At 42.7% G+C, this 27,674-nt stretch overlaps 1 protein-coding gene across 3 annotated transcripts in view; it reads right to left on the bottom strand.

The window, feature by feature from the left end:
- Positions 1–837: 837 nt before the first annotated feature.
- SLC24A2 (solute carrier family 24 member 2) overlaps positions 838–27,674 on the bottom strand; it is a 224,075-nt gene continuing 197,238 nt past the window's right edge. For all 3 annotated transcript variants that reach the window (XM_032477615.1, XM_032477617.1, XM_032477616.1), the window contains 4 exons: positions 26,579–26,719; positions 18,656–18,745; positions 13,661–13,827; positions 838–9,546 (listed from right to left, as the gene is read on the bottom strand). In XM_032477615.1, coding sequence (XP_032333506.1) covers positions 9,297–9,546; positions 13,661–13,827; positions 18,656–18,745; positions 26,579–26,719 — 648 coding nt within the window. In that variant the 3' untranslated portion in view covers positions 838–9,296. The remainder of the gene's footprint in view (positions 9,547–13,660; positions 13,828–18,655; positions 18,746–26,578; positions 26,720–27,674) is intronic.

Here is a 27,674-nt window from a genome sequence, read left to right as displayed (position 1 = left end):
GAACACTAGGCTTTTGAATTTACAATTTTCAGTACATTTCATTAATTAAAATTCAGTTGTTAGAGGAGTCCTTTCAGTGCACAAATCTCCCTCAGACACTGAAAAGCTCACACGACATTAGCCAGCACGCCACAAGTGGCAGTGAAGGAGCCACAAGATGGCTTCCCTGATGCTAAGACAGCTCACAGCTTGATTAATTTTTCTTGGAGTTCTTCCTGACTGACTAACCGGTTTTACTCCTTGTTACTGCTATTGTTTAACTTGCTTGAATGATTACATGCTCAGCAGCCCCAACGCTATGATTTACACCCTATCCTGAATCCATTGTACTCAAAACCCAGAAGCTATTTTCCAGAAAGGTCATGAAATGGTAACACTGAAGGAATGGCCAGATCCTCCAACAGCCTCGCTGACACCAGAGGGATCAGACCTGATAACACCAAGACTGAGAGCAACGACCTACTTAACGGACCACCAGAAGTTCCCGCGACATAAGATAAATTTTTGTAAAAGACTCTATTGTTCGTTATCTCTGTCCTGTTTGCCTATATAATCACCAAGCCCCAACCCCAGGATGGATTCACAGTTTCCTTTGCTGGGCAAAGCAATAAAGCGGCTCTCTTCTTTGCTCCCAAAACTCTGTCTCTGAGTTTGAATTTGTTTTTCAGGGTGCGAGGCTGATTTTTCAGTAATGGTAGTTATAATTAACAGTAACTCCTGTTGTCCTTCTGTTCCTTTGAATCCTTGCAGTGAATCTTCCACAACTGTGTCAATTTCTTGAGATTCCAAGGGTCCTGATTAGCTGAAGGTAAAGATTATTCCAAAACAAAACAACACTTCGAGTCAATAATTTTATTACTATTACTTTTCACACCGAGGAGACTTAGTTACAGGAAGTGAGATATTCTATGAGTTGATTATCAGTAGTAGGAGCACAAAGGTGTGGAAAGTGTAACATGAACACAGTGAAGAAGTACCCTTTATCAGGGTGAAGTCCATGTGACAGAAACACATTAATCCAAACAGCCTATGTACAAATAAATATAGCTTTCGGTCTATGTACAGACATATTCACAGAGAATAAACCGACGCAAAATCTCCATACATCTCGTCATCCAGTGAAAATTGCTCGTAACAAACAAAACACACACAAAATGACGAAAGTAATTTGGAAGTGCATCAGCTGGATTCTTGGAGGGGTCAAGATAGAGGTTAAAACACTTCTTTAAAACGGAGGCAGACAGGAAGCATGAGATGACATCTATCCCTAAAAAGATCCTTTACAAAAATGGCGTTCTGATGTTTGTAATTAATGTGCCCAAAAAACAGTTTACAAGTTAAGGGCAAATGCCTACGTTGGGGTCAATGTTGACAACATTTTCTCTGTTTTAACAATATGCGAAGAACAAAAGTAGTATAATTTACCTTTCCTTTCCTTTCCTTCTAGCAGCCACTTCATTAAACCAGGAAGCTAGTTTTCACTTCTCTTATGGCTCTTTTGAGACTGTGGATTTCTTGTTGATGGAAGCTGTTGCTTCTGGAGTTTTTAAAAACTGGAGCAGAAGAAAAGCATCCAGGCTAGATGCAGGGCACAAATATAAACTTTGTGTGCAGGGTTCAACAGGACTATCTGCCAATGAGACTCCCTCTTCCAGGTGGAGAGTTTCTGCCCTTTGGAGAAATGCTTCAGACCACAAAACAGCCCCAAACAGAAACATCAAAACATCATTGGCTCTGGCTCCAGACAATCATTCTTTAGGGCAAATGGCCATTTAAACATAAAATTGATCAGGTTGTTCAATTTAACACATGTATTTACTCTACATCGACAACTTAGGTACCTCAGTGGTGGCTATTTCTAGGCTTAGTGCCTTTTAGTCATTCTTTCAGCTTTCACTCAAATCATATAAAAAGTTGTGATGGAGTGAAACATTAAAAGCTTTTAGTTGTGGGAACATCTATGTGTATATGTGTGTAAGTATTCTACCATAGGAGGCCAGAAATTGAGTATTTTAGCAGAAAAGGGAAAAAAAAAACCCCAACAAATTATGAAGTCTTCTGTTTTACAAGTCCTCCCAAGGAAGGTTTGTAATTTAGGCATAAGAAGTTGATAAACTGTGTATCTCTACTTGCCATTTTTATAAGGGAACTTCTTAGATCCGTCTTATATTTATATAAACTCAAATAAACCTTAAATTTTCCAAGTAAATATTTGCTAATTATCCATTTCACTCTCCATATGGGTGAACCTTGCTTTATATAACAAATGGACTCCTGAAAACAGTAAATCTGTAACTTAAAAAAGGAAATACTTTAAATGTAGCATCAGAACTTGCTATTTAAAGGAAATGTGTAACAAGCTATTTTGAGAGTGAAGAGTGCTTTCGTGAAATGAACCATTTCTCTGATTTTTAGTCTTATTAAAGTACACACCTAAAATTTATCTGGAGATTAGGATTGTCTAGAAAAGTAATCCCTTGAAAAATAGAACAGATAAACTCCAATTTACAACAAACAATACAAAACAGGAATGACTCATGGACTGCTTACTGATTGACTGTATTCAGAAGCCCTGAATATATGTATTACTGGTATTTTATGGCTTTAATTAAGACAATCGTCTCTTATGAAGTACTATAAAGTGCAATATTAAAAAATTAGAAAACCCAAAAGGCATCCATTGTCCTTCAGTTTTATCCTGATGCGAATTGGAGATTTGGTTAATTAAATGGCAAGGAATTATCTATCCTTAATTCATGCATGTAATTTCAGCCTTAAAATTATTTTATTCAGGGATTCAGGCTTCATTCATTATTTTTTTTGACACGATTTAAAAAAATTAGTGTACTCTTTCAGTTAGTTGAGTGCTTTCTGTCAGTCCCAAGGCCTTAGTTACTTCTAGATCCAGGAGCAAATTGTAGCCATTGTCCCAGAGAACTGTAGCCCATTGTCCCAGAGAACTGTAGCCCATTGTCCCAGGCCGGGACCCCAATCAGCAATCTTACAATTCCCACCCAACCCACTGCACGAGGAAGTAAGTGCGCTGCAATGCTGGGTGATGAGAGGTGGTCCAACCATTTCTCCCATTTCCCACTGAGAGCAAAAATACAAATTCCTTTTGGTAAGTCAGTGCATTTAAGTGCAGTCCAGAGTTCCTGAATGATCTCCAGTGGTGTCTCCCCCATTCTGGGGTCTTTGTGAGTATGGGATTATGACCTTAAAAATGAAGCATGTGAGCTTGACCTCACCAAGGCCTCCAGACGATGCCTCACCCAGTGTTCACACTCTTCACCAGAGGACAGGTGCCTGGTAGTACTTGCTGAGTCGAAGCCTACTGATGCTCTTAAGGTACTTCCATGACTCACTCTCTTGTGGTTGTGAATTCTGTACACATCTTGGTATCAGTTCGGAGGGACTTCCCCCACCGCTAGTAGTCAATTACACAAGACATAAGTTGTTGGGGGCAGGGGTCTAGCATTTTTGAATCTTCACCTTAATGTGAAGATGCAAGATGTGAGATGTGAGAAAATGCTCATTAGACTTGCCAAGCCCAAGTAAAGTGGGGAGGTTGGTGGTAAGAACCTGGAAGGCGAGTAAGCACCAGGCCCAACCTGGACTGGAAAGCTGGAAGTTGGGGTTGGAAAGAAACAGGCTGAGACTCAAGAAGGCCCAATGGAGAGGGGCTCATGGTAGACAGGACACACCCATCCAAGTGCACGGGGCCAAGCTGAGATACGCGCTGCCTTCACCCGAACGTCTTGGAGAAATGTACAGGAGTCACAGGAAACACAGGTTAATGTGAAGTAGCAATGAAGTGTGACTTTCTAAAGGTAAGGACCACAGAGGGCTGCATAAAAAGACAGCAAAGCATTGGGTTTGAGGCCATCATTCAGCCCTGTTCAGACCTTATCCTTGTGTCCTGATTAGTCAAAAGGTTCCAAGATTTCAGAGCAACATATGGCATTTTAAAAGACTTAGTAGAGAAGAATTTAAAAATTATTAGGCAGATTGAAGAAAAAGACTCAGAAATAAAAATCTAAAGATACCTTTGATGAAAATAGATAAAGGGTCACCTAGTAGAGACTCCCAGCTCTGCCAGGGGTAAATAGTGAGGAGTGCCCCAGTGCAGCTCTTCTCTGCCAGTAAAAAGAAAATAGGTGAATTCATCACCTTGAAGGGCTGGGGTTAACCTGAAGGAAGACTTCCCTGACACTGATGGTTGTTAATGTGAAGAGTTGGTGGAGCTGGGTTATACCAGGAACATCTATGCTCGGACCCCCCTCCTACAGAAGGACTCTCCCAGCCCGTGCGTTTCAAAGCTCCCAGTGAAGTGGAAAAAAAAAAGACTGTGATGCACTATGGACAAGTAATGGCGTTGAGCTGGCTGTGAGTGTGCCCTTCCTGGCTTTTCTCATTTGCAAGGTATCTCCAAGAATGGGACGCTGAGATTAAAAGTGAAACATAAAAGCTACAGAGACAAGGAGAGAACTTAAAAAGGCAGCGGAGGCCCCTTACCTTTCTTCCCAAGGCCTTCTTGAGAAGGGAATATATTTTTATCTGGGACTCTATATAGGCTCATGTAAATTGGGTAAAAAAAAAAAGCCCGACACTTGTAATTATTTTAAACTACACAGGGATATATATCAATGCAACACTTGCTTTTTTGGGAATCTTAGTAAAAGTAAATGAATTTCTCCTTTCTTATCTCTCCTCATTCTTTACTTTTTCACTTTCTCTTCACGACAAGCCCTTACCTACTAATTGAAGACAGTCTTGCGAAGGGACGTATAGGAGTTGAGGATGTGGCTTTTAAAAATATTAAGCCAGGTGGTTATGTAAGATACTGGCTTAGCAAGAATGAGCGTTAGCCTCTGTAACAAGCTTTCAGGAGACAGCTGATTTCTCCAGAAATCACCTTGAGAACAGCTTCCCTTTATTTTTTCTAGAACAGGGTTGCCACTTCCAGTATAGACACTTAATTACTGGAGTAATAATCTGTCCAGGTGTAAGGAATCATGGCACCCTCACAATCGTGTGTGTGCGCGTGTGCACGAGTGTGTGTTGGCAGATGTAGGAAAGAAAGAAAGCACACTGACGTTTGCTGATATGCCTGCATTCAGATGGGTCATCAGACCCGTATCAGACATCCCAATCCAGCAGTTTCAGCAGAGCGTTTAACGTGAGTCCCCCTTCTCCAGCTGCCCATCTGGCCAGCAGCTCTTTCTGTTGTCACTTCCCTGCTCAGCTTTCTGTTAAGGCGGTCTGGGAGGGGGGCTTCCCTTGATAGCTTGTCTCCTTTCTCCCTGGTACAGAGGAGCTGAAGAGCTGTGAGCAATGGTGGGGAGTCTGCCAACTTCCTCCCTGCCCAGCAATGATGTGCATTAATATTATCGAATGTCTCATCAGTGAGGCAGCTGTGTTTTGCTGAAAGGGCTCCAAACACCTGATTCACATCTTCCCGAGAAAATAAATTATCATGGCCCCTGTCAGCCGACACCTGTTAGAAGCCTTACAAAGCATTTTCCCCAAATACGAAACAGTCCCTGCGTCTTTTTATAATCTTCTGGGCAAAGCGCTAGGAAATTCTGCTGCATCGACCAGTTTGATAAAACAACCCTCGTCCTTCGTCTCTGTAAGTTACTGTGTTTTCCTGATCTGTCACAGCCTGGCTCAGCTTAGGTCCGGGAAGCTGCATAAACACCATCTAATCTCCAGCTTCTGTTCTTCAGGAACTAGTCCGGTTCAGAGCACAGCTGGACTCAGCATGCGCACTCCCAGATGCAATTTAGAAGGTTCTGTCTGGGTATTCTCAGCGTGAACCAAGTTGCTCTCCTGTCCTGAGACGGCCCAGGTTGACAGGAGAGGTGACAACAAGCAAGACCTACTGGGCTCGCTGCAGGTAAATGGAGCCATTTGGGCACAGCTCGTTTATTTTAGATTGAACAGTAGGAGGCTGACTTTTGAATTTTTGTTATTATTTTATACTCTGCTCCAGAAAAGCGAAGAGGGTATCTGTAGTCTAAATTTTTTCCCCCTGTACTTTTCTGTTGTGCATTCTTTGCCTCTGTATCAGCGTTAGGGAGCTGGCTGGCCATTTCCATAAGGCTGTAAATCTATGTTCCTGGGGCAGGAATATATATGGGGCGGGTGCATATGTGTCTGTTGGCATGTACCTGGGCAAAAAGCAAACCTCATGGGATCAGGAAGAAATGTTCCCTTGGGTTGTTGGTGCACACAATTTTCCTCTTCCTTCACTAAGGCACACTTCAGTGCTCCTGCTTTTGAATCCTGAGTGTGACTGGGTCAGAGGGTGATGATGTGAGTGGTATTGTGTGTGTATATATAGATTAGGTATGAAGACATTTGTTTATATATGTATCTACACAGGCATACAGGAAAGGCATTAGAGATGACCTACTCAGGAAACCACGTTGTGGAAAATTCTTATAATTATGTTAAATATTCAAACGCTTTTTAAGATCCACTGTTTTAATTCTTTTTTTTAATGGAGGTATTGGGGATTGAACCCCGTACCTCATGCATGCTAAGCATGCACTCTACCACTGATCTATTTCCCTCCCTAAAAATCCATGGTTGCATTCTATACATACATGTCTCTCTGGATTTACCCAAGGCAAACACATAACCTCACAGACACTTTACAGAGGAAAAGCAAGGGCAAGCAGTGGCGAGGAGAGGGTGCCTGCAGACCAGCCAGTGAGGGAACACTGCACACCACTGAGGTGGGAATTGGGCTGGGAAACAGTATCTTCTCAAACGCAACTTGTCACAAATGACCACAACCCTCCCTAGGAAGGGAAGCTCCCAGGCAAGTAAAATGCTCCGTGGCTGCTCAGATGAGTCTCCACTGTGAGCTGGGAATGAGTGGGAAAGAGTGAGGGGGCAGGGAGAGCACGGGGAAGCTGGAAAAGGAACAAGCTACACCAGACCTCCCCCATCCTTTCTGCTTCTACAGAATCTATCTGCAGTTGAGTCAGAGTCACCTATTCAAACCTCCTTTCAAGTTGATAAACCAGTCAATAATACACATCCACACAATAAACAACTCTGCTCCCCTTCAAGTAACGCACAGGGAAAACCACCAGAGTTAACTAAATGTTCACCTACTCATTCTCCTTCACTTGAAGGAACCAGCACAAATTCTTGCCTCAACACAAAATCCTGCCCTTGACGAATGAGACATGGGTTTCTCTCACACAACCAAACTCTCGACTTTGCGAAGTTGGAGAGACTGAAACCAAGATGGCGGCCACTCAGAAGAGCCACGATGGGCACTGCCTGTTACTGCCGGGCTCCGTGCAGTGAGCTGAGGTTTTGTGGAAGGAATACCGAACTTGCTCCAGGGCTCTTAGGTCCCCCTTCCTCTTTACTTAGTTGTGAGTTCGGCATCCTGCCTCCCTGTGTTAGGAGGTACGGGCTCACCACAAAGTCACAGCAGCATCAGCGACACAACAGACAGGAGAGAAGAAGACAGGTGTGTAGTTCCCCATACGCGGTATGTGCTAACTTAGATGCAGGATGGCTACAGAATAATGGGCCGTCCGCCACTTTTTCAATTGACTTTAAGGGAATGACTTGGGGAAATGAAAAACTCTGCTTATGTTTCACCAATTCAGTCTGCCTAATTTTTTTCTCTGCTAGTTTTATTTTCTATAGACACAGACCTGGGGAATCATACAAGGTGTCAAATAGAACTTGGGGGCACTGAATGAATGAAATGAAATGTCCTATGAATGCTCTGGAAATCAAAACCTTGGAGTGACTGGCTTGAAGCCAGAGTAAAGAAGCTGTTGAATGCTGTCTGCAGACTCCTCTGGAAGCTAGAAAGAGTCCCAGGTGGGGTCCTGATGGCAGGAGAGACACCTGCATAGCATGGGCTTTAACCAAATCCTGGTCCTGGCACCACTAGACACAGGACTTAGAAACCTTCCTAGTGAGCAAACGACTTTCCAAGCAGCTGCCTGAAACCAAGCAGTATTGATCTGAGTCAATTTAATTCTTTCTACTGGTTGGAGGAACAATGATTTCTTCAGTCATTGAAGCCCTTTATGACCACACTGGAAGATGATTTAAAAAACTATGCCCTTACGTTCCCACTCGGGGGCAAGTTCCACTGAGCACCTCTACTGGATGGTGTTTCTCAGTGCGTATTCTCTCTCGACAGGCATTTTGATTATATATGAGCCCTTAGCATCAAAATATGTCTAAATGACAGTCACAGCTAAACTTGCCCCCTTCTTTTGATGATAACAGGACATGCGTTGGGACAATCTAGGTTCAGTTTATATGTAGTCTTGCTGTCTTAGAAGAGCACTAATTTGGTTTGCAATTATATTTTCTACTTGCATGCTGGGGAAATATTAAAAAAAAAAAGCCCCAAACCCAACCCTGGTCACCTCTCTGTGCCCCAAACCAGTATCCACCCAGTCTGGGTTTTCACCTCTGAATGTCCCAACAACCCTGTGGGTTCCGTGTACCCCAGCTGGGGTGGACGGATGGTCTTCCCGGGTTGGCTTGTGGGAATGTCCTGGAGGACTCTGTTCAGGGCCCCTACAGACCCCCTCCACCCAGCCCTCCCTCCAGCAACTTGTTTTCTGAAAACATCCACCTTACCAGGCAGAATCCCAGGGTGTCCAAGGTCAGCTGAAGGTCACAGCAATGATTCTCTTAGTTCACCTTTTGCACTTAAGAGGTAAAGCTCAGACCGAAGGTTGATGCCCCTCTTCAGATAGGTACTATAAATATACTAGCGCTATCCCTGAAAAGATGCAGTTGTATTTGTATATATATATATACGATTTTATATATACATAATTTTTCCTTCTTTGTGTCTGTATACAGGTATGTACTACTCTATAGGTGTACTTACAGGAAGAGGTACACTACAGGAACAGGCAGGGGTGTGTTCATGTGCATCTATATATAATATGTATATTTTACACGTATATATATTGCCTCCGTCATTGTTTGCATCGTAACAAGGAACGTTACCTCTGACCAGCAAGGAGTACCTGTCAGTGGTGCGGGGAGGGAAGCCCCCCGAGGTCGGTTCTCCCTGTCTCTTGCGTGAAGCCGTTTCAGTAGGCACAGACGGGAGCAGCCCGGGAAGCGCGTGGGCCCAGCGAGAATCCACCCCTCCGCGAATCCGCCCAGGAGGGACACGCGACAAACCCAGGGCTGTGTGCCAGCTGCCTCTTCTCCGGAGATCAAGGAGCCTACCACCCAGAGCGGGGAGGGGCCATCCATGCTGTTGGCTCAAGATATGGCTTTTCCTGTTAGATGGAGACAGGGCACACAAGAATTCGGTCTTCGAGGAGGACGCTGACCACGAGGAACGCGAAGTACAGGCCGAACATGATGAAGCCCAGCACTTTGTTCATCCGCCACTTGCAGAGGGCGATGGAGAGGATGACGAAGAGCAGCATGATGAAGAGGAGGACGATGGCGCAGAAGAGGCCGTTGCTGCTGACGGCCACGGGCTGGAATCTGTGGATGACGGTGTACAGGAGCCAGGGCAGTGGGAGCCTGTGAGGGGAGAGGCGGGGTACACGGGGGAGCAGTCAGACGCACCGAAGAAGGCAGGTGATGGAACGTTAGCTTCGGGATCCATGATCCGAATCGAGAATCCTGCTAGGCTCACTGTGCCTCGGGCGAGGTTGGCTCAGGAAGTCATATAAGGAAGCCAGGTGAACTTTAAAAGCCTTTATCTATTTCCCGACCAAATTAGGGAGAACAGAGAGAATTTGTTCTAAGGTTGACTAAGATCAAAGACATGACTGCTGCAGCTGATTTCTAAATCTGGTTTGAAATAATTTTTTGGTTTCCTTCCTAGTTCGGATTCAGCCTCAGAGAGATGAACTGAAGGATTTGTGCAGGATGAGAGGGGGAGACAATAAATGGAGAAAAGATACAGAAATTAGTGGTGAAAATGGCCAAATTATTATTATTTTTTAAATGGAGAGAGAGAATAGCAATGACTTAATTAAAAATCTAAGAGCAAGTGAAAATAAATGTGGATGGTGGGGGCCATGATGTGACATAGTCTGTTTATTTTGGAAAAGATAGGATAAACTTCTGACTTAAAAAGGGTCTTTCTGAAAGATTTGAGGAAGACTGTATCTTACGCTTGTGATGAAAATTTTAAAGATGCTATTATGTATTTTTATACCCATTCTCTCCCTTTTCATTTGGCTTTTGAAATATGATCATATCTTTTGTTACCCATCCAGAGTGGCAACTCCTGAAAGGACATTAGAAAAGCCAACTGCCAGGTCCACCCAGGGAGTGGGTGAAGACTCTGTGGGCAAGGAAATGGCTGGGGACGCATGACTCAGGGGCACGTGGATCTCCAAGTGGCAGGTGAGATGCCACCGAGTTCTACCCATTGAACCTAATGATGACTAGGGAGTCATGGATCCAGCCGGCTGAGCCTTCTGCACAGCAGACAGCTAAGGGAGACTTAGCCTTGATCTAGCATCAGGGATGTGGAAGAGGAGATGCCCTTTTGAAACAAAGTTTTCCAAAGGAAAAGCAAATAGCTGGAGAGAAGTAGTGTGGTTAAAGGGGCAGTGAGTTAACACCCCTCTCCCCTCTGCTGGAGAGAGTGCCTGTGAAGGCAGAGCCCACAAGTTATCCATCTTTGAATTCCCGGGACCTTCACACATGCACATGCAGGCTCCATCTGGGTGTATATGGTAACCTGGGAAGTGACTGATGCAACGATCAGTATAGGTGCTTTGCCCACTACAGCCTGGCTGGGAGGCACTTACTAAAGTGGGCGATGGCAGGAGGGGAGGGGCTCCAGAGGGCAGCTCAGGGAGCAAGATGTAATTCCAGCTCTCAGCAGGAGGGGGCAGCCCTGGCATCCTGTGATCAGCACTGGAGAGTCAGAAAAGGGGAGGGGAGCGCCCAAGAGCAGTGATGACACTTGTCCTGAGGGACTCCTCTTCCACACTCTTCCCGTCTCCTCCCACTGTACTCTTATTAAGCTAAACACACACACACACATTCAATTTGTGAAATTTGGTGAAGGTGTGGTTTACAGCACTACAAATAGGTAAAAACCCTTTGGGGGATATGACATTTTTAACCCCTTTTGACCTATCAAGTTTATTGTCAGAGATCAAGTATAAGGAATAATTTGAAATGCAGATGCAATTTTATTCTGAAAGATGATCATTTCAGTGTTATTTGGAGTAGCGAAAAATCAGGGATACCTTAATCTCTAATAATAGGGAGCTAGTTAAATAGCAAACTATTAAGTTAATGTAATGTTATATAGTTATTAAAAATCATAAACTTATAATGATACAGGCTAATACTCATGATATGATTCTATATTTAAAATGAAAAGTATACATACAAATTGCAATGTAACTTCAATAATGTAAAATATGTATGAATTAAAAAGGAGTGGTGTTGGTTTGAATTTATGCTTCATATGTATTTTCTAAATCCTTTACCTTGAATATGTATTAATCATATAATCAAAAAGAAAACACTGGCAAGACTGAAGAAACTGTTACACTCACTATATTGCTAATGATTTTGTAAATTGATATAAACTCTTGGGGAAGACCTTTTGGAAACATGTATTACATCAGGGATCACTGAAACATTTACAATCTTTAATCCACCAATATTTCTTGAAGGAATTAATTTTAATAAAATAATTAAAAGAGGAGATTTTCCTGCATAAAGGTGTTCATAAAACACTCAAAATATTAGAAAATTGGAAAAAATACAAAGGTCCTACTAAAGGATAATGGTTAAACTAAAAGCAACAAGATAGAATATTTTGAAGCCATAGAATGTTCATTATGAGAGCTATGAAGAAAAATGGTAGATTTACTAGTTTACTAATATATTCCTACTCTGTACTAGACACAGACAGCTATAAAATTGAAAAATAAAAGCCCTCCAGGAGGTCAAAACTGATTATTCAGTAGGATTAGGGGTGATTTTCTTTAACCTTTCATTTAGGTTACAAGATATATGCAATTTTAGAACAATGAACAAAAAGCATTTTGGAATTTAGTAGAATATTTTTCAAAAACATAACATATGTTTCATAGAACACTTGTAATTTCCCCCAATATGTAGGGTTTTATCTTTTTGTACTACAGAATATTTTCTATTTTTACAAGAGATTGACCAAGAAAACTAAATGTGTAGGCGGTGGAACTGAGAACACTTTATACTAGACATCCTTCCTTTAAAACATACACCTTTTCAGGCATTCATTCACTCATTCACTCATCCATCCATCCATCCATGCATCCATCCATCTATTTACTGTACAAACACTTGTCAAGCCACTATCATGCACTAGGCGTTGTATCAGGCTTGGTGAGTTCTTGTTCCTGGGGAGTTCGCAGTCTAGCAGGCAGGACCATGACAGGAGACTGATATACAGGGAGTGTACAGAAGCACGAGCCCCCAGGGCAGGCTTAAGGGAATCAGAGAAGCCAGGATTTGACGTTGACATTGGAAGGGTAAGTTGGAGTTTTCTAGGCAGACAAGCAGCAAGGGCCCTCGGGTGAGAGGTGCCAGCAAAGGAAGAGAATATGGTAGGAGAGGGCACCTTTGGAACTCAGAGGTGGTTCAGACAGGGGGAGCTCGGAGCAGGATTTTGTGCACAGATAGTGCTGAGTTGAGAGCAGACTCTCGTCAAATCCCAGCGATCTCATTCACTAGTTGTGTGAACTGTGGGCCCTTCAGTTTCCTTATCTGGAAGATGGGGATGATTGTAAATACCTCTTAGGATGGTTGTGTGGCTTAAATGGATACACGTGTGTACAGTACACATGGTAGACACTGGATGAGACAACTACTATGTATATGAGGGGATGGAAAAGATAAAAGAGAACAATATTCAAGATGTTCAGTGAGAAAGTAGATCCATTTTAGTGGCTTTCCAAATTCAAGTGCCAAGAGCCCCGCTCTTGTGGGAACATAAAGATAAATACCGTATGCCTTACTTTCTCAGGGGGCTGCCATTCTGGGTAATTTATGAGACCGCTTTTACTTTGGACAAGTTAAATGAAGTGATAGAAATAACAGCATTGCTCCCCAATCAGATCCACTTTACAGACTATTCATATTGAGAACTTCAGTGTGCTTAACTGTAAGAACAGGTCTCATCTTCTGACTTTCAAAACACCTAGACTATGTTCACCAGCACAGAGAAAGAAATGATAATGCCAGATCTGCCAGCATTTTCCAAGGAAGGAGATGGGGTATTTTTCCTGGGCCTATGTTTGTTCCAGTCTGTTAGAACGTGGGGGAAAAAAAACCCAGTAAAACTACCAGAGTATCTCAGTCACATCTGAATGCTGAATATTCATAACATGTAGCCAATGCCATTTAATAGGTGAAATTCTCTTAAATTATTTCCTGTATGACCCACTCTGTATGCAAGTGTGTGTTTCTGCCTGTCTAGGGATAACTTATTCTTCATAAAGTTCTCTGAAAATGAAAAATGGAGTCGGGGAAACTGAATGACGTTCCCAGTCTTTACTTTCTACTGGTAATGGCTGGTTACGGGCTTTGAGGTCCTGGTCATGTCTTCACAGTCTCTAAGAAGACAAAGACAGGGATGGAGTTGTTGTGCACCTTTGTATAACTTATCTGTACTCACCCTACAGTGATGTCAAAAATGTTGCTTCCAACAGAGCTGGATACAGCCATGTCCCCGAGCCCCTTCCGGGCCACTATGACACTGGTGATAAGATCAGGGATGGATGTCCCAGCAGCCAAGATGGTCAGACCCATAATCTCTTCACTAATGCCAATTGTCTCTCCAACCTGAAAGCCATGACAGGGACAAACATGGGTGTTTGAAGCCACAAAACCACTCACATTTCAATGCAACTCTCTTTTAATGAGTTCTTACCCTGTGCTGTGCTGAGTGTTGAGATGATAACAAGGAATATGCCAGAATGGTTGGATTCTGACAGGATTTTTGACTTGAAAGACATCCAGACTTGAGAGATCAAGAATGTTCACATGAAGAATGAATACATAATCTCAAAAAAGAGCTACAAAGGGCTCCAGTGCCTACCTGGGTTTTACTAAAGCCAGGCAGGGGAAGCAGAGGACCAGGGCTGTACATGCCAACTGCTCACTGGCTCCAGCGGCCACTGCCTGACAACGGCACCAAAGCCTCAAGCAGATTTACCATCGAAGGTTAAGGACTGACACCCAGTGTCCCCATTTTTCCTGAACATCTCCTCGTGTCTGCAGCCCACTCTTAAACAATGACTCTTAGATGCTACCATTTCCATGGGAAACTTGATTTGGAGGGCTTTTGGGTTTGGTAACACAGGGCTGTAAATCAGCAAGGCAGCCATGGAGAAAGCAACAGTTAGAGAATCAGAAGACCTCGGTCCAAGGTCTGGCTCCGGCATTTATTAAGTACTTGATATATTGCTAACTGAACCAATTGGGCAATGTCTTTAATCTTGCTTTTTTTCCCTCCCAGTTTTATTGAGATATCATTGACATATAGCACCGTATAAGTTTAAGGTGTAGAGCGTAATGATTTGACTTACCTACATCATGAAATGATTATCACATAAGTTTAGTAAACACCCATCATCTCATACAGATACACAATTAAATAGAGAGCTTCTTTTTCTTATGATGAGAACTCTTAGGATTTATTCTCTTAACAACTATCATATATAATGTACAGCTGTGTTAATTGTATTTTGATTCTCGCTTTCTTAGCCATAAAGTGGTGATGATAATACTTAACCTTACAAGGTGGCTGTGAACACTAAATTATAATTTATGGGAAGACCCTTTGTGAACAGTACATCATTATTGCAAAGTGACAGGGAGCATCTGTTACTCTTTGGGTCTTTGCCTTTGAAGACCGATGACTTTTGGAGGTCTGACCTTAGATGCAAGCCCTTCACTCTCTTGAGCAACTTCCTGGTGCTTGTTTGTCAGCTTGCGGTCTTTCTTTTAAAAGCTTTATGTATTTTCTGGAGTTCAGAACTGCAGTTCTGAAAACTTTCAATTTAGTTTCCAATGGCCTACCTGATAATGTCCAGCATTTTTTGGAAAAAATGTGAAGGACCAATGTAGCACGTAAGGATAGAGGTTTTGGGGGAATAGGGTGGAATTATTTCTAAATCTCTCTTTCAATTTGTAAGTAATAGGCTGGTTCCCACTAGTTTAAAAGCATAGTGTGGAGTTATTTTCATTCTGATGGTCATGCCTGCTCTAGAGCCTGGTTACTGAACTGGTTTACCTGTCCTCGTGGTGCACAGATTCACTGCTCCTCATTAGAAAGTAACACCTACGTGAGCAGGGTCGTGGCCATGGTCACCGTGGTCTCCCCGACAAGCAGAACACAGCCTGGTATGCAGTAGCCTCTCAGTACCTACTTGCTGAATAAACAAATCAATCTGCATACTTAGGTGATTTTACTAGCATTTCACTGATTCTCCTAGGAAAAGTTTTGTACAGGAGTGCCCTACTTAAGCAAAATACTCTCCTTGCTGACATTTTTGGGTTAGATTTGGAGTGAAACCTTTTTTCAAAGACTGAAGATGCTGACTAAGTAACTGTCACCCTCAATATGTTCCAATCTACCTAATATATTCTTAATAATTTAAATTCTTGGAGTTCTAAAGCAGTGACTTAAAGAAATTTATATTCAGAGTTTGAATGCCACTATTGACAGAAGAATGGGGAAATTGGGGAGAGGTCTTACAGTGGCCTGGTTAAGAGTGCTGGTGTGGGGTACAAAGAGCCCTGGGTGCAGCTCCTAGCCGGCCACTCCTGGTGCACAGCAGCCAACTTCCCTGAGCCTCAGTTTTTCTCTTACGTAAAATGGGTATAATAATATCCACCCTCAGACCTGCTGGGATGATGACATGTGATGACACATATAAAGCAAATAGCAAATAGTGTCAGGCATAAAGTGAATGTTCAATAAACAGAAGCTGTGATAACTCGGACATTACTCCTTTCCCTGCCCAACTGGGAGTGCAACCCTCGGGTCTGGCAGCAGGGACAGGAGCTGGTTTAGTGGGGTCAGTCGACAATGTGGGACATCACATGGATAATACAGAATCTTTCCCGTACGTCAAACCTCTGATGAATCTGGGTGGCTCTAGAAACGCTTTCACTGAAGGAGAACTAGTCTTCATAAGCTCACTCTGAGTATATTACACTGAAGTTGGCTTTTGGTGTGTCAGAGGCAAGGGGACAGTTGCATGGATAGGATGGCACTCTGATTAAATTGGGGAGAATCAGAAAAGTTCAGAGCTAGAAAGGACATCAGCAGTCTCTTGGGGGGAATTCCTTTGTTTTCTAATAGAAATAAATAATGGGGCCACTCAGAATCCATGTCCAGTACTGCTCCAATATTCCAAGATGCAGTTCCTTGCCTTGGTTTAATCAGGATCTGCAAAAATGTCATACTGGCTAAACAAGACACACGGTTATATGTGACTCTTAGAATAAACATCTAATTAACAAGATTTGGGATAGATTTTAGTCACAGGTTTTCATCACCCATGAAATTTACTAAGATGAAGATTCATAATGTAACAACAACAACAACAACAACAACAACAACAACAACAACAAAAACACCCCCCAAACTAAAGGAAAATATGCACAGAGTGTTCTATGTGAAGGGCACTTATTTTTGGCCAAACAGTAGGCAAATAATTGCATCAAATAGTATCAAACAGCATTTATTATTGGTAAAACTGTGGGTAACAAAATAGTTGGGTTACTGAATGATTCACTTGTTATCCTTATAGCTTTTAGAGTTCAAAAGTACAAACAATAGGATTAGAGCTACAGATGTAGAACAGAATCTGCTGTTTTGATCAGCTGTCTGAATGTTTTGAAAGACAAAAGTATTTCTTTGGAGAAAAGAAAGAGAAACTTCTCATCCATTACTGGAAAGTAAGGTTTCTCCTTATGTACTTTCTATTTTTTTTTTTTTGGTAATTATTATTGTTCTACACATTGTTTGTGCTTTCCTACAAGAGAATCAAAAGGAAACAAGATTGCAGAATTAAGATAATTACTAAAAAGTAAAGAAAAAGATGGAATCCTATACGATGATGTTTTCTAGGATGGCTAAAGAGAAATAGCTAGAAAACAATATATTATGGCAAGTGAAAAAAGCCACTTTTTTTCTTTATCAGTACATGGAAGAATAAAAATGATTATTAGGAAAGGCCATTATTTATGTTATAAACGGCAAACAGTCCTTTTAGCTTGGAAACCTGGAGCCTGAGAAGCAGCTGACCTGCAATGATTTCTGCTGGGTGTTGGTAGCAAACGTCTCTCAATGAATGTAGAAAATAATGACTTTGGGGCAAAGAGGACTTCTTCAGGGGGCCAATGACTTTTGGAAATACATCAAGGAAAAGTAATCTGAAGTCAAATGTCAGTAAAATAACTATGACAGGAATAATATAAAATATCTTGTAGGAATAATGCTTGGGTTATCAGCCAATGTTTCCATTGGATTTTGTTAGTAATGCTATATATTCTTTCTAACAAAAATTGTGGTGTAATTTTCATACAGTAAGTATAATTTTATATTCAGTAAAATTCACTCTTTAAAAACAATGTACAGTTCTGTGAGTTTAGACAAGTGTATGCAGTCTTGTTTCTCCACATCCCCATCAACACATGGCATTGTCTGTCTTTTAGGTTGTAGTCATCCTAATGGTTGTGAAGTGGTATCATGTTTAAGACAACCTTATTGAGATGTAATTCACATACCCTAAAAGTCACCCATTTGAAGTGTATGATGGTTTCTAGTATACTTCTAGAGTTGTGCAACCATCACTGTAGACAAATTTTACCCGTGTGCAAGGACAGAGGGATGTGAGTTGCCCAGCTTGTAGTACACACTCAATCAGTAATGGTTACCATTAGTATTTTTGAGAATGTAAAACCTTTAAAAAATTTATTTATTTATTTAGTGGGGAGGAGGCAATAAATAAATAAATAAATAAAATAAATAAATTTATTCTTTAATGGAGGTACTGGGGACTGAAACCAGGACCTCGTGCATGCTAAGCATGTGCTCTACCACTGAGCTATACCCTCCCCCGAGGAACATAAAACTTTTGAATCTCATTTTTCCATTCATACGTTACAACAAACAATTCCTGAGAGTTTACTCTACTGATGGGCGTCATGATAGGTATTGAGTTAAAAGCAGTAAAAGTGAAACACATCATCATTTTTGTAAGCTGAGGCCCAAGGAAGAGACCACTTTGTCTCCAGGTCTTTTCCTAAGAGCCAGTTTGATGAGATCATGAGGTGAGTGGCCGCCCAAGAGAAAGCAAGTGCTGCTGAGCCTGGCAAAACCCTGCTCTTCCTCCAGGTCTGGGCTGGCCTGGTTTCAGGCCGCAGAGGGCAAGAAGCAGTTAGCTTGGCCTTTCATCCACAAGTTCTGGGGCTATGCTGATTTGACTCACACTACAGGGAAAGGCCAGGAGACAAGCAAAGAGTTAAGGGGAGTAAATTCCTTGCATCCTGGAAGATGCAAAATTCTTGCGACAGTTTCAGAAAGCAAACATATTGATTATCCACTTGGCAACCAAGAGAAAAGCCAGGCAGATGCCTATCGCTATCAGGGTCTTACCTGATGTGCCCACCAGACCATCAAGTAAGAGAACACTGCGATCCAGGTGATGGAGCCAAAGAACGTGATGGGAAAAAACTTCCTTGATGACTGAAAGAGAACCAGGGAGAGGGAGAGGGTGAGTGCTCACCGAGGTGAGCTGATGACTCAAAGCTAAAACCACCGATGCAGCTACTTCTCCCCCGCTGCCTATGGGCTTGGTAGAACAGCACTCAACACCAATGACTGACCCACCCTTGGTCAAGCCAGGACATTAAGATTTTCTCTTGGGAATGGGAAATTGGTGGAAGCCAAATCACCATGAAGCTAGTTCCTGAGATGGAAAAGTCTTTCGAAGAGAAGGTCTGTTCCTACTGCTGGGTGCTCAGATGCTCTCTGCTCCTGCTCTTTCTAAGCCTTGGTTTCTCAGCCTTGCCTTCAATCCCTTAACTCCTCTATATCATCCCTCCCCCTATTCTGCTTCCTTTTCTTTCTTCACCTCAATTTTATCAGAATCAGATTCTGTTGTTTCAATCCATGTATCCTAACAATCCATATGTTGGAAAACCTATGGGATTAATTACATTTAACCGGAAGGATCAATAGTTTCAAAAATAGACTGGCTCATTTCACAGTCCCGTGAATTATGAGGAAAAGCCACACGGAAGCCGTCCCCACAGTCAATACAGATTCCTGATGAGGCCAGTCTCCGGATGGCCAGCGTGTTACATGCGAACACACAGGTAGCAGATGCCCCCTTGCGCTGCTCTCGGCAGTGGGTGCAGAGTGAAGTCTCAGGAATGTTTTCTCTCCTGTTCTCCGCCCCTAACTATGTTACATCCAATCACGCTTCTAGCACTGGGCTTTGTGCAATCTCAGGCTTAGAGTATGAGCACTTTTAAAGTTTCTTTTGAACATCAGCCCAAATCAGGCACTCCAAATGCAGTGTTTCTGATCCATCCCACTACAAGGAAACCCACGCTTTCACTGGATGGTAGCGGTGTCCTGCTGATGCCCGTTTTGCAAAATTGGGATCCTTTGCAACATGCTCAGATGGCAGAAGGCTCTAAGACAGTCTCTCACCTATTACTGTCAAACACTTGTTATTTCAAAGCATTCCACTTTGAGGAACAATCTCATTTTTTGCTTTCATAATGCTATCCAATTTTGTCCAGAGAAATCAATCCTGGGTTGAATTGGTTGAAAGCCATCTCAGTTGTCTGAAGGGGCGACCTTGAGCAATCACATAGAACATTTCTGCCATGACTTTTGAGAGCTTCATTAAAAGGACAAGATAAACTCGTACGTGGTAACCTTTTGCATATCTATAACGATGAACGCAGTCTCTGTTGCTCCAAATGGGTTTATGTTCTCTTTACTGATTTCAGGTTTTCAGTCTATGTTTTCATGATTCTGTTAAATTTCACAGTACCCATTTCTTTCTTTAAGGGGTTGTGGCTTTTCTTGGGCCACTAGTTAGCTGGGATGTCTGAAAGCCTAGCGGGCTTGATTAAATTGGGGGCAGCATCAGGCCACAGTGAGTAGCCACAACATTATTCTTAAATGCTTCCCCTCTTCTTTCCTTCGAAGGAGAATATTTCAGCCAAAGACTCAGACTCCTTCAGGAGATCTGAGCGCTGTAATGGGTTATGGAAAAAAAAAAGTAGTCAGTTTTTCAAAGTGGAGGTTGAGACATTCACTTTGAAAGCAAATTCCTTTAAAGCTGGGAGTTCAGCTGGATTCCAGAGACTGGGTTCCCTGAGCCTTGGCAATACCTGTGCTAAGAAATCAAGTTTTATCCAGGCAAGGCATTTATCTGATTAGGCTCCGCATTCTCTTCCTCTGGTCACAAGTCACTGTTTCAGGATCCCAGATGCAATGAGGGTTTCATCTCCCACGGTGATGCTCTGTCACTGGGAAGAGAAGGGCCCCTCTCGTGCTGTGATGCCACACATGTGGTTTGAGTAGCAGCCAGTCTTTAGCTTGATTCAGAGCATCCTGAAAGGGGAGTGGAGGACCGGTTCCATACTTTATGACACAGCACATGGCCTGGATATCCCGGTAGAGTCCTCACTTCATAGATTGCTCCCTTTCCAGGTTACTTCTCTTACTAAGTACTAACTAATATTTTATTATTATTTAATTTTTTTGGTACCTTTACCATTTGTTCATTGATAATAACATTACAACTCAGAATCAAATTATCTGAACATATTTCTTATCTAGAAATATCATCCCTGAACCATAGAACATTCTGAATCAAAAGGCAGAAAGTAAGTAATCAGACTAGGAGTTAAAGGAACTAAGTTCAAACCAACATACTAGTGAAAACCTGTCTAATTCAAAATTTGATGCTTATGAGTCTTCATGAAGAAGCCAATTAGTAATTAAGGACATCTACATGTAATTAGTGTCGTATTAGGAGCTCAGTGAAAAAAAAAAAGTTTAAGAATAATTTTTCTTTGTAAAATTTCAGGTTTTCATCATTAACTAGGGTTAAGCAAAGGCTGGACATCTACTCTGTACCCAGATCGTGAACTAGATGTGGAACTGAAATCTAGGTCCATCCGAGTATACAGTATGTATTCCTAGATCTTAGAGATCTAGGTTATACTCATTCCTAAAGAAAGACAGGGCCAATAATGCTCAAAATGTACCCGGCTACGGACACATAATGATCATCATCAGCATAATACTAGCCTATACTCTGACTGTCAGAAAAGAAAGAGCATCAGGGAAAAACAGACCAGCATTCCAGCTGCACGGCCATCTGCCTCACCCAGCCTCCCGTACTGTTCCTGCTCTGGAAGCATCAACAGTTCGGTTAAGTCAGACCAACCTTACCATTTCCCGACTGTCAAACTACCTTACCATTTACAAGCTCACAGCCCAGGTAATTCCTTCTTCTTTCATTTCTTTTTGGACTCTTCCCCCTATTTGGACTCTGTGGTCTTATTACAGACACCACCGCCCAGTAGCACCTGTACAATTATTTAGTTACCAGTCTCACTGGAAGGAAGAGCGCTTGAAGCCAAGGTCTGACATGTCAATTTATGGTTAGTGACGGTGGCTGAGCCTGACATCTGCTGGGATGGGCCTCATACCAATTAGCAAAAAGCAAATTGTGTCCATGTGCCGGCCATTTTGTTCCCAGTGTAATGGTTTCCTCATATAATTGACAGCTAATGTTCTCATTAGAAGCTTTGAGTACATCAGAGTGATATTTTCTTGGCTTAAAAAATGTTGCTGGACATTAGCTGGTTGCATAAATTGGCCGTCTCCTTGCTTATTTAAATTCAACAAATATTCACTGAGCATTTCCTCTGTGCAAGGTTCTGGGGCATACATATTTAACAAAGTTCTCCAAAGCAATCCTATTAAAGATTAAAAGTGTGTTCTCTGGATTTTTATGACCTGTATTGAAATCCTTGCTCAGCAGTTACCAGCGATGTGCTCTGAGGTAATTTGATTTCTCTAAGTCTCAGTTTCTTCATCTATAAAATGGGGGGAATAACAATATCTAGTTGTCCTGAGAATTTCATGCACATAGAGTGTCTAGAAAACTGCCTGGCACATAGTAAGTACTCAGATAATAATGGCAGTTGTTACCAGACAACAGTAACCTCATTTTGATTTTTAGGAGATGAAAAAATTAAAACTCAGGGAGGTAAAAGTAACTGTAGAGGTCTGGCCTAGAGTCTTGGCTTTGCTTCTTACTAGCTGGTTGTGCTTAGATAAGTCACTAAACCTCTCAGGGCCTCAATCACTTCATCTGTGCTAGAACCGTGCTTTGTACACAGTAGACACAAATACTTGGTGAATGAGCTGATGCATGACAGAAACTGCAAAAACCTCACTGGGTTCTCAGGTAACTTCCTAGCTTTGATGGGCCATGGTTTGATATCTCATTAGTTGCATTCCTATTATGTAAGAACACCCATCCGAGGCCATGAGAAAATACAACTTTTGGGGTCTTTGTTTCCTTCATTATTTTCAATTTTCCCCAAAGACGTGTTCCTCCCTAAGGTTTATATTTCAGCTCTTTTACTTTTAAAACAAAGCTACTAATTTGAGAACATTACAAGAGTGAAGCCCATGTTAATTATCTGAGCTGGGAGTGTGCGTAATGCAACAAACACTGTCATATAATTTGCACATAAGTGACACAGAAATAAAAACAAGAGGGAGTACTATTTACCCTGAAATTAGGTGTATACATTTAAAAAAATCATGTTTTCCTTGTAATTATTGTCAAAGTTTGGGATGTTCATTTACATCGGTGATTCAAAAACTACTGATAATTACTAGTTTTCTCCTGTCTTTCCTCTCCCTGGATATTTTTTCCAGAGGCCCCAGTGGCAGCAGTTTCTCCCAGGAAGAGATGAGGTCTATTTCTAAGCCTTTGAATCTGGGCTGGCCTTAGGCCTTGCGTTGATCAACAGTATGTGATGGAAATTTCAGCATGCAGGTTCCAAACTAGATCTCAAGAGGGCCTTGTGCCTTTCATTCCTGCTGCTCTTGGAACTTGGCCATCATGTGAATAAGCCCAGGCTAGCCTGCTCAAGGATGAGACCCTGTGGAGCAGAGACAAGGTGTTCCAGGTGACATACCCTTAGGCCAACTGGCCCCCAGACATATAAGAGAGTGGCAGAACTGTCTAGCTGAGCCCCATTTAAATTGTCAACTCATAGAATTATGGGCTAAAAACAATGCTTGTTGTTTTAAGCCATTAAGGTTTGGGGTGGTGTGTTACACAGCAAAAGCTAACTGATACAAGGTCAACCCTAAAGAAACTCTCCGGTGCTGAGCATGAGCAAGGAGCCACTTAATGGTTTTTGTATCAACTGGTATGCTTTCGTTTGACATTTCACATATGCAAAGAATGACAATATAACTCAAACCAGTATGCTTTGAGAGTAAACTGGGACTTTCTCAGGCAAACTGGATATATGGTCACCTTAAATTAGTAATATTGTATTGATGGTTATCTCTTTATGCTTTCCTGAATCACAGAAGGTCACGGCTGGCAGGCATCCTAGAGATCTTCTACCCCTATATTTCACAGAGGAGGAACAGTGAAGTCCAGAGTCGAAAAGTGACTTTCCCAAGGTTGCACAGCTCATGAGTCATGTGGGGAAAGCCACTGTAGTTTACATGCTAGAATGAGAATGTTCTGGAGGCAGGAGCCATGGGATCGAGTCTTGCTGCTCTCACTAGCACAGCTGTGCAATCTTGCCTTGTAGTTCTATGTGGGCATGCTTTGTTTCCTCCACTGAGTCTAGAGTTCCTTAAAGGATATTGGGGCTGCTGTGTCTTTAGATCTTTAGGGCACAAGCCTGATGCCTGGCATATATAAATATTTGCTGAGGAAATCTAGAAACATCCAATGTTTCACCTGAAAGTCTCATTTCTGCTTGGAACCGCACACGGTACACTCAGATAAGACAGAAAAAAAACCCCAGTCCATCCAGGGATGGCCCTGGGTGGGGGCAGTGAGCAAAAGCCCCAGGCCACGCTTCAGGGGCTGGCTCTCATGGTGTATTTCATGGTGAGTGACCAGTTAACGATACTGCGGAGGAGAGCATGTACAGCTGCATTTTCTTGCTCTGCTCCCCTTGGGATTATAGCATCAGCCCAAGCAGCTGTTGCCATCCATGTGACTACTGCCATGGTGGGGTCCTGTTTGTTGCCCAGGAGTTGCTGTTGAGAACTTTGACCTTACCTAACAGTTTCCTTGACCTATCAGTTTAGTCAGAGGGGACGAGCACTTTGTCAGCCCTTGCTCTAAGAGTCCCATTCAACCTGACAGCCCAGGGCCTTGAGTTATTGGCAACGTCCTCCCATTCCTGCACATTTTCCTGGTTGCTTCCTTGGTTGTGTGTGGACATCCGTCAGTCTTATCAGCCAATCAGCCCCCTCTACTCTGGGCCACATCACACTGGCCTGCTGTGGGGATTTAGAAAACCCTGTCTGTCTCCCTAATTTTCCTCCCTGGGCTAAGCAAAAGCATTGGGCTAAACCGCAGAGCAATGGCGACAGAAAGAGGGAGGGAGAGAGAGATAATGAGTGAGTAAGCGGATGTGAGCATGCACGTCTCAAAAATGTCAGTGTGATGTGAGCCAAGACGAAACTGAACACATTCCAGCTATCTGGCTGCAGGTTTCCAGGAAGCCAGGCCTTTGCACAGAGCAGATGCTCTGTAACAGCATCCTGAACAAAGAACCCTAGATATTGCTTTAAGTGAGCCACACCTGCTACATGCATCCTTTCCTCAGAAACTTCTAATGTCAGGAGTCCTTACATGAGGGGTCATTCCTGGCTGTATTTGACAAGACAAGGCTCTCTATCAGGTTGGCTTATTTCCAGGTCAGGCCAATAAGGCAGGATTTTCCTCCAATCTTTTTCAAGTGAGGAAAAGTGGGATCATCATGGGGCTTTCGAAGGCGTATGCTAAACCATGCTGGATGTTACCCCAGCATTCTGTTCCAAATGCTTTTAGAAGTGATGTTTTCAGATTCCTACCCTCTGGCACCATGAAATACAAGGATGAGCCGAAGCTGTGTGGTTGGTCACATGGGCTTGGGTCTGAATCTCAGCTGTGTGCCCTAGGAAGTGACCGGGCAGGAGCTAGTTAATTTCCTTTCCCTGAGTTTCTTTCTACTTATGCTAAATATATATATGTATATATATTTACATTTATTCTTATATTAGGTGTTTCCTGAGGTTCTACTATAACATTTTTGGAAAACACCAAGGCCAGAGTGAGATACATAGCAGGTACACACTTCTGTTGAATGAGGATGTGTGTGTAGGGTTGTAATAAAAAGAGCTGCTTCTCCTTATCTCTTATTAGTTCTTTCACCTCTTGGGGCAATGGCCCAAGATCCCAGTTTAAAAAGACAGGGAAGGGGTGTTCTTTTGATTTGATCTACATTCAGATTGTCCTTCGCTGATTACAAGACGGCATTGTGTTCACAGCACCCAGTGCATAATAATGGTAGATAATATTGATTACGGTGATGATAATAATACCGGAGGGAGCAGACCAGGCACGTAGGCATTTGCACAATATGAATGCGTTTCTTTAAATTACTTTTTGAGCTGAATGAATTAATTCATGTTCACAAATATTCAACAAAATGTGAGTCACCCTTCTGCCTTGGACCTTCAGTTCCCCTTTTCAGAGGCCATTGCTGTGGTGGTTTTAAAACAAGGTTGCTGATTCTTTGAAACTGCTCCCATCAAAGGCGTCACATGCCATCGACACTGATATATTCTGGGGAGACTTTCTGTCTCCTCCCCTTTAATTGGGACAGACTCAATGACGGCTTCGGCCAGTAGAGTGCAGTGGAAGTGACTCTGGGGCTTACGAGACAAAGCCTCAGAGCCCGTGGGGCGTCTCCTCTTGCTGCTGGAACATCCACTGCTGGACCCTGGTCTCTTGTGAAAAACACCTGACTATCCTGATGCCCCCATACTGTGAGGACGCATAAGTCACATGGAGAGGTCACGTGCAGACAATCCCAGCTGAGCCCAGCCTGGGAACCATCTTTGCCCCAGTATCAGAAACATGAGTGAAGAAATCTCCAGATGATTCCAGGCCCCAGCCACTCGAGTCTTCCCAGCTGAGGCCCCAGACAGCACAGAGAGAGACAAGCCATCCCCAACGTGCCCATTTGAATTCCTGATCCACAGGATCCACGAGCAGAAGACAGTGGTTGTCACTTCACATCACTAAGTTCTGGGGTGGTTCATTACGTAGATTCGATAACCAGAACAACCACTGTCACCTGTGTATCTGTCCAGAGAAATATCAGGCATATGTAAGTATATGCAGGTGTATGTGTCACCCCTTTTCTTTTTAAGAAAAGTGGAAGCAGACTATGCATACTGTTCCATGCTGTGCTTTTTACAAGGAATCAGTTTCAAAAATGCTTTACTTACAGGTTTGCGGACATCAGGTAAGGTAATCCAGAGAGGAAACACTATGGGCAAGACAATGAGGAATGTGACTTGTTTGCGGGGATCCGCAGGCCAGGCCAGGCTGAGAGGCTGGTCCTCCTCATCTTCACCGGTCTCTGTGGTCTGTTGTAGAGAAAGAGAGAGAGAGAAAATACACAAAAAGACAGTAATGTCCACAGGCCTGCAGAGCCAGAAGGGAGGCTCCAGACGCATCAGTCTTCTTGGGTCATCACAGCAGCTGCATCCGAGTGATTTTTAGGTTTGTAAGAGGACCCCTGTCCCAGCCTGAACCCCAGGAGCAAACAACACGTCTCTCGGCCATGAGAATTTAAGAGCTTTCTTTTCTTTCCCTGAACGTTTTCCAGGTTCTCACTTCCGTGAACCAATCATTCAAATGGAGTGCATCCAGCCACGGTCAATGAACCTCTTAGGAGAAACTGAATCTGCAGAGAGAGGAGTCCAGTGCCCACGTCCTCCTCCTCCGTTCTCCTGGAGGAGAAAGCCACAGGATTCAGGATCTTTGGGAAGAATTCAACTTTTTGTTTTTCATTTTTAATTGAAGTATAGTCGATTTACAATGTTGGGTTAGTTTCTGGTGTACAGCATAGTGATTCAGTTTTATATATATGCATGTATGTTCCTTTTCCTGTTCTTTTTCATTATAGGCTATTACAAGATGTTGAATACTGTTCCCTATGCTGTACAGTAGGACCTTGTTGTTTAGGGAAGAATTTTTTTTAATTAAAGAAGTTTAAGAGCATGGGTTTTGACTGGGTAGCTGAAAGTCACCACAGAAACCATTCAGTAACAATACTCGACTCGGCTTCACTGGCCCTGGAATCATTAAGTTCATGGATTATTGAGTGGTTGTGAGTTTTTAACCCGTTTAATCCTGTAGTTAAATTTGAAACCATTTTACCTCCGGCTAAAGGCTTGTTATGCAAACACGTATCATATTTGCAGAGAACCAGAGTGTGGAAGGAGGGCCAGACGCTAAACCTGTGGGCATCAAGCGCACAGGGCCGCAGAGCCAGGGGTAGACTTCAGACTTTGTTACTTGGCAGCACGCGGCCAGCGT

The sequence above is a fragment of the Camelus ferus genome, chromosome 4 (genome assembly GCF_009834535.1).
Source record: "Camelus ferus isolate YT-003-E chromosome 4, BCGSAC_Cfer_1.0, whole genome shotgun sequence".
Classification (NCBI taxonomy): domain Eukaryota; kingdom Metazoa; phylum Chordata; class Mammalia; order Artiodactyla; family Camelidae; genus Camelus; species Camelus ferus.
The sequence above is the reverse complement of the archived record's forward strand: the minus strand, read 5'-3'. Positions and strand labels throughout refer to the sequence as shown.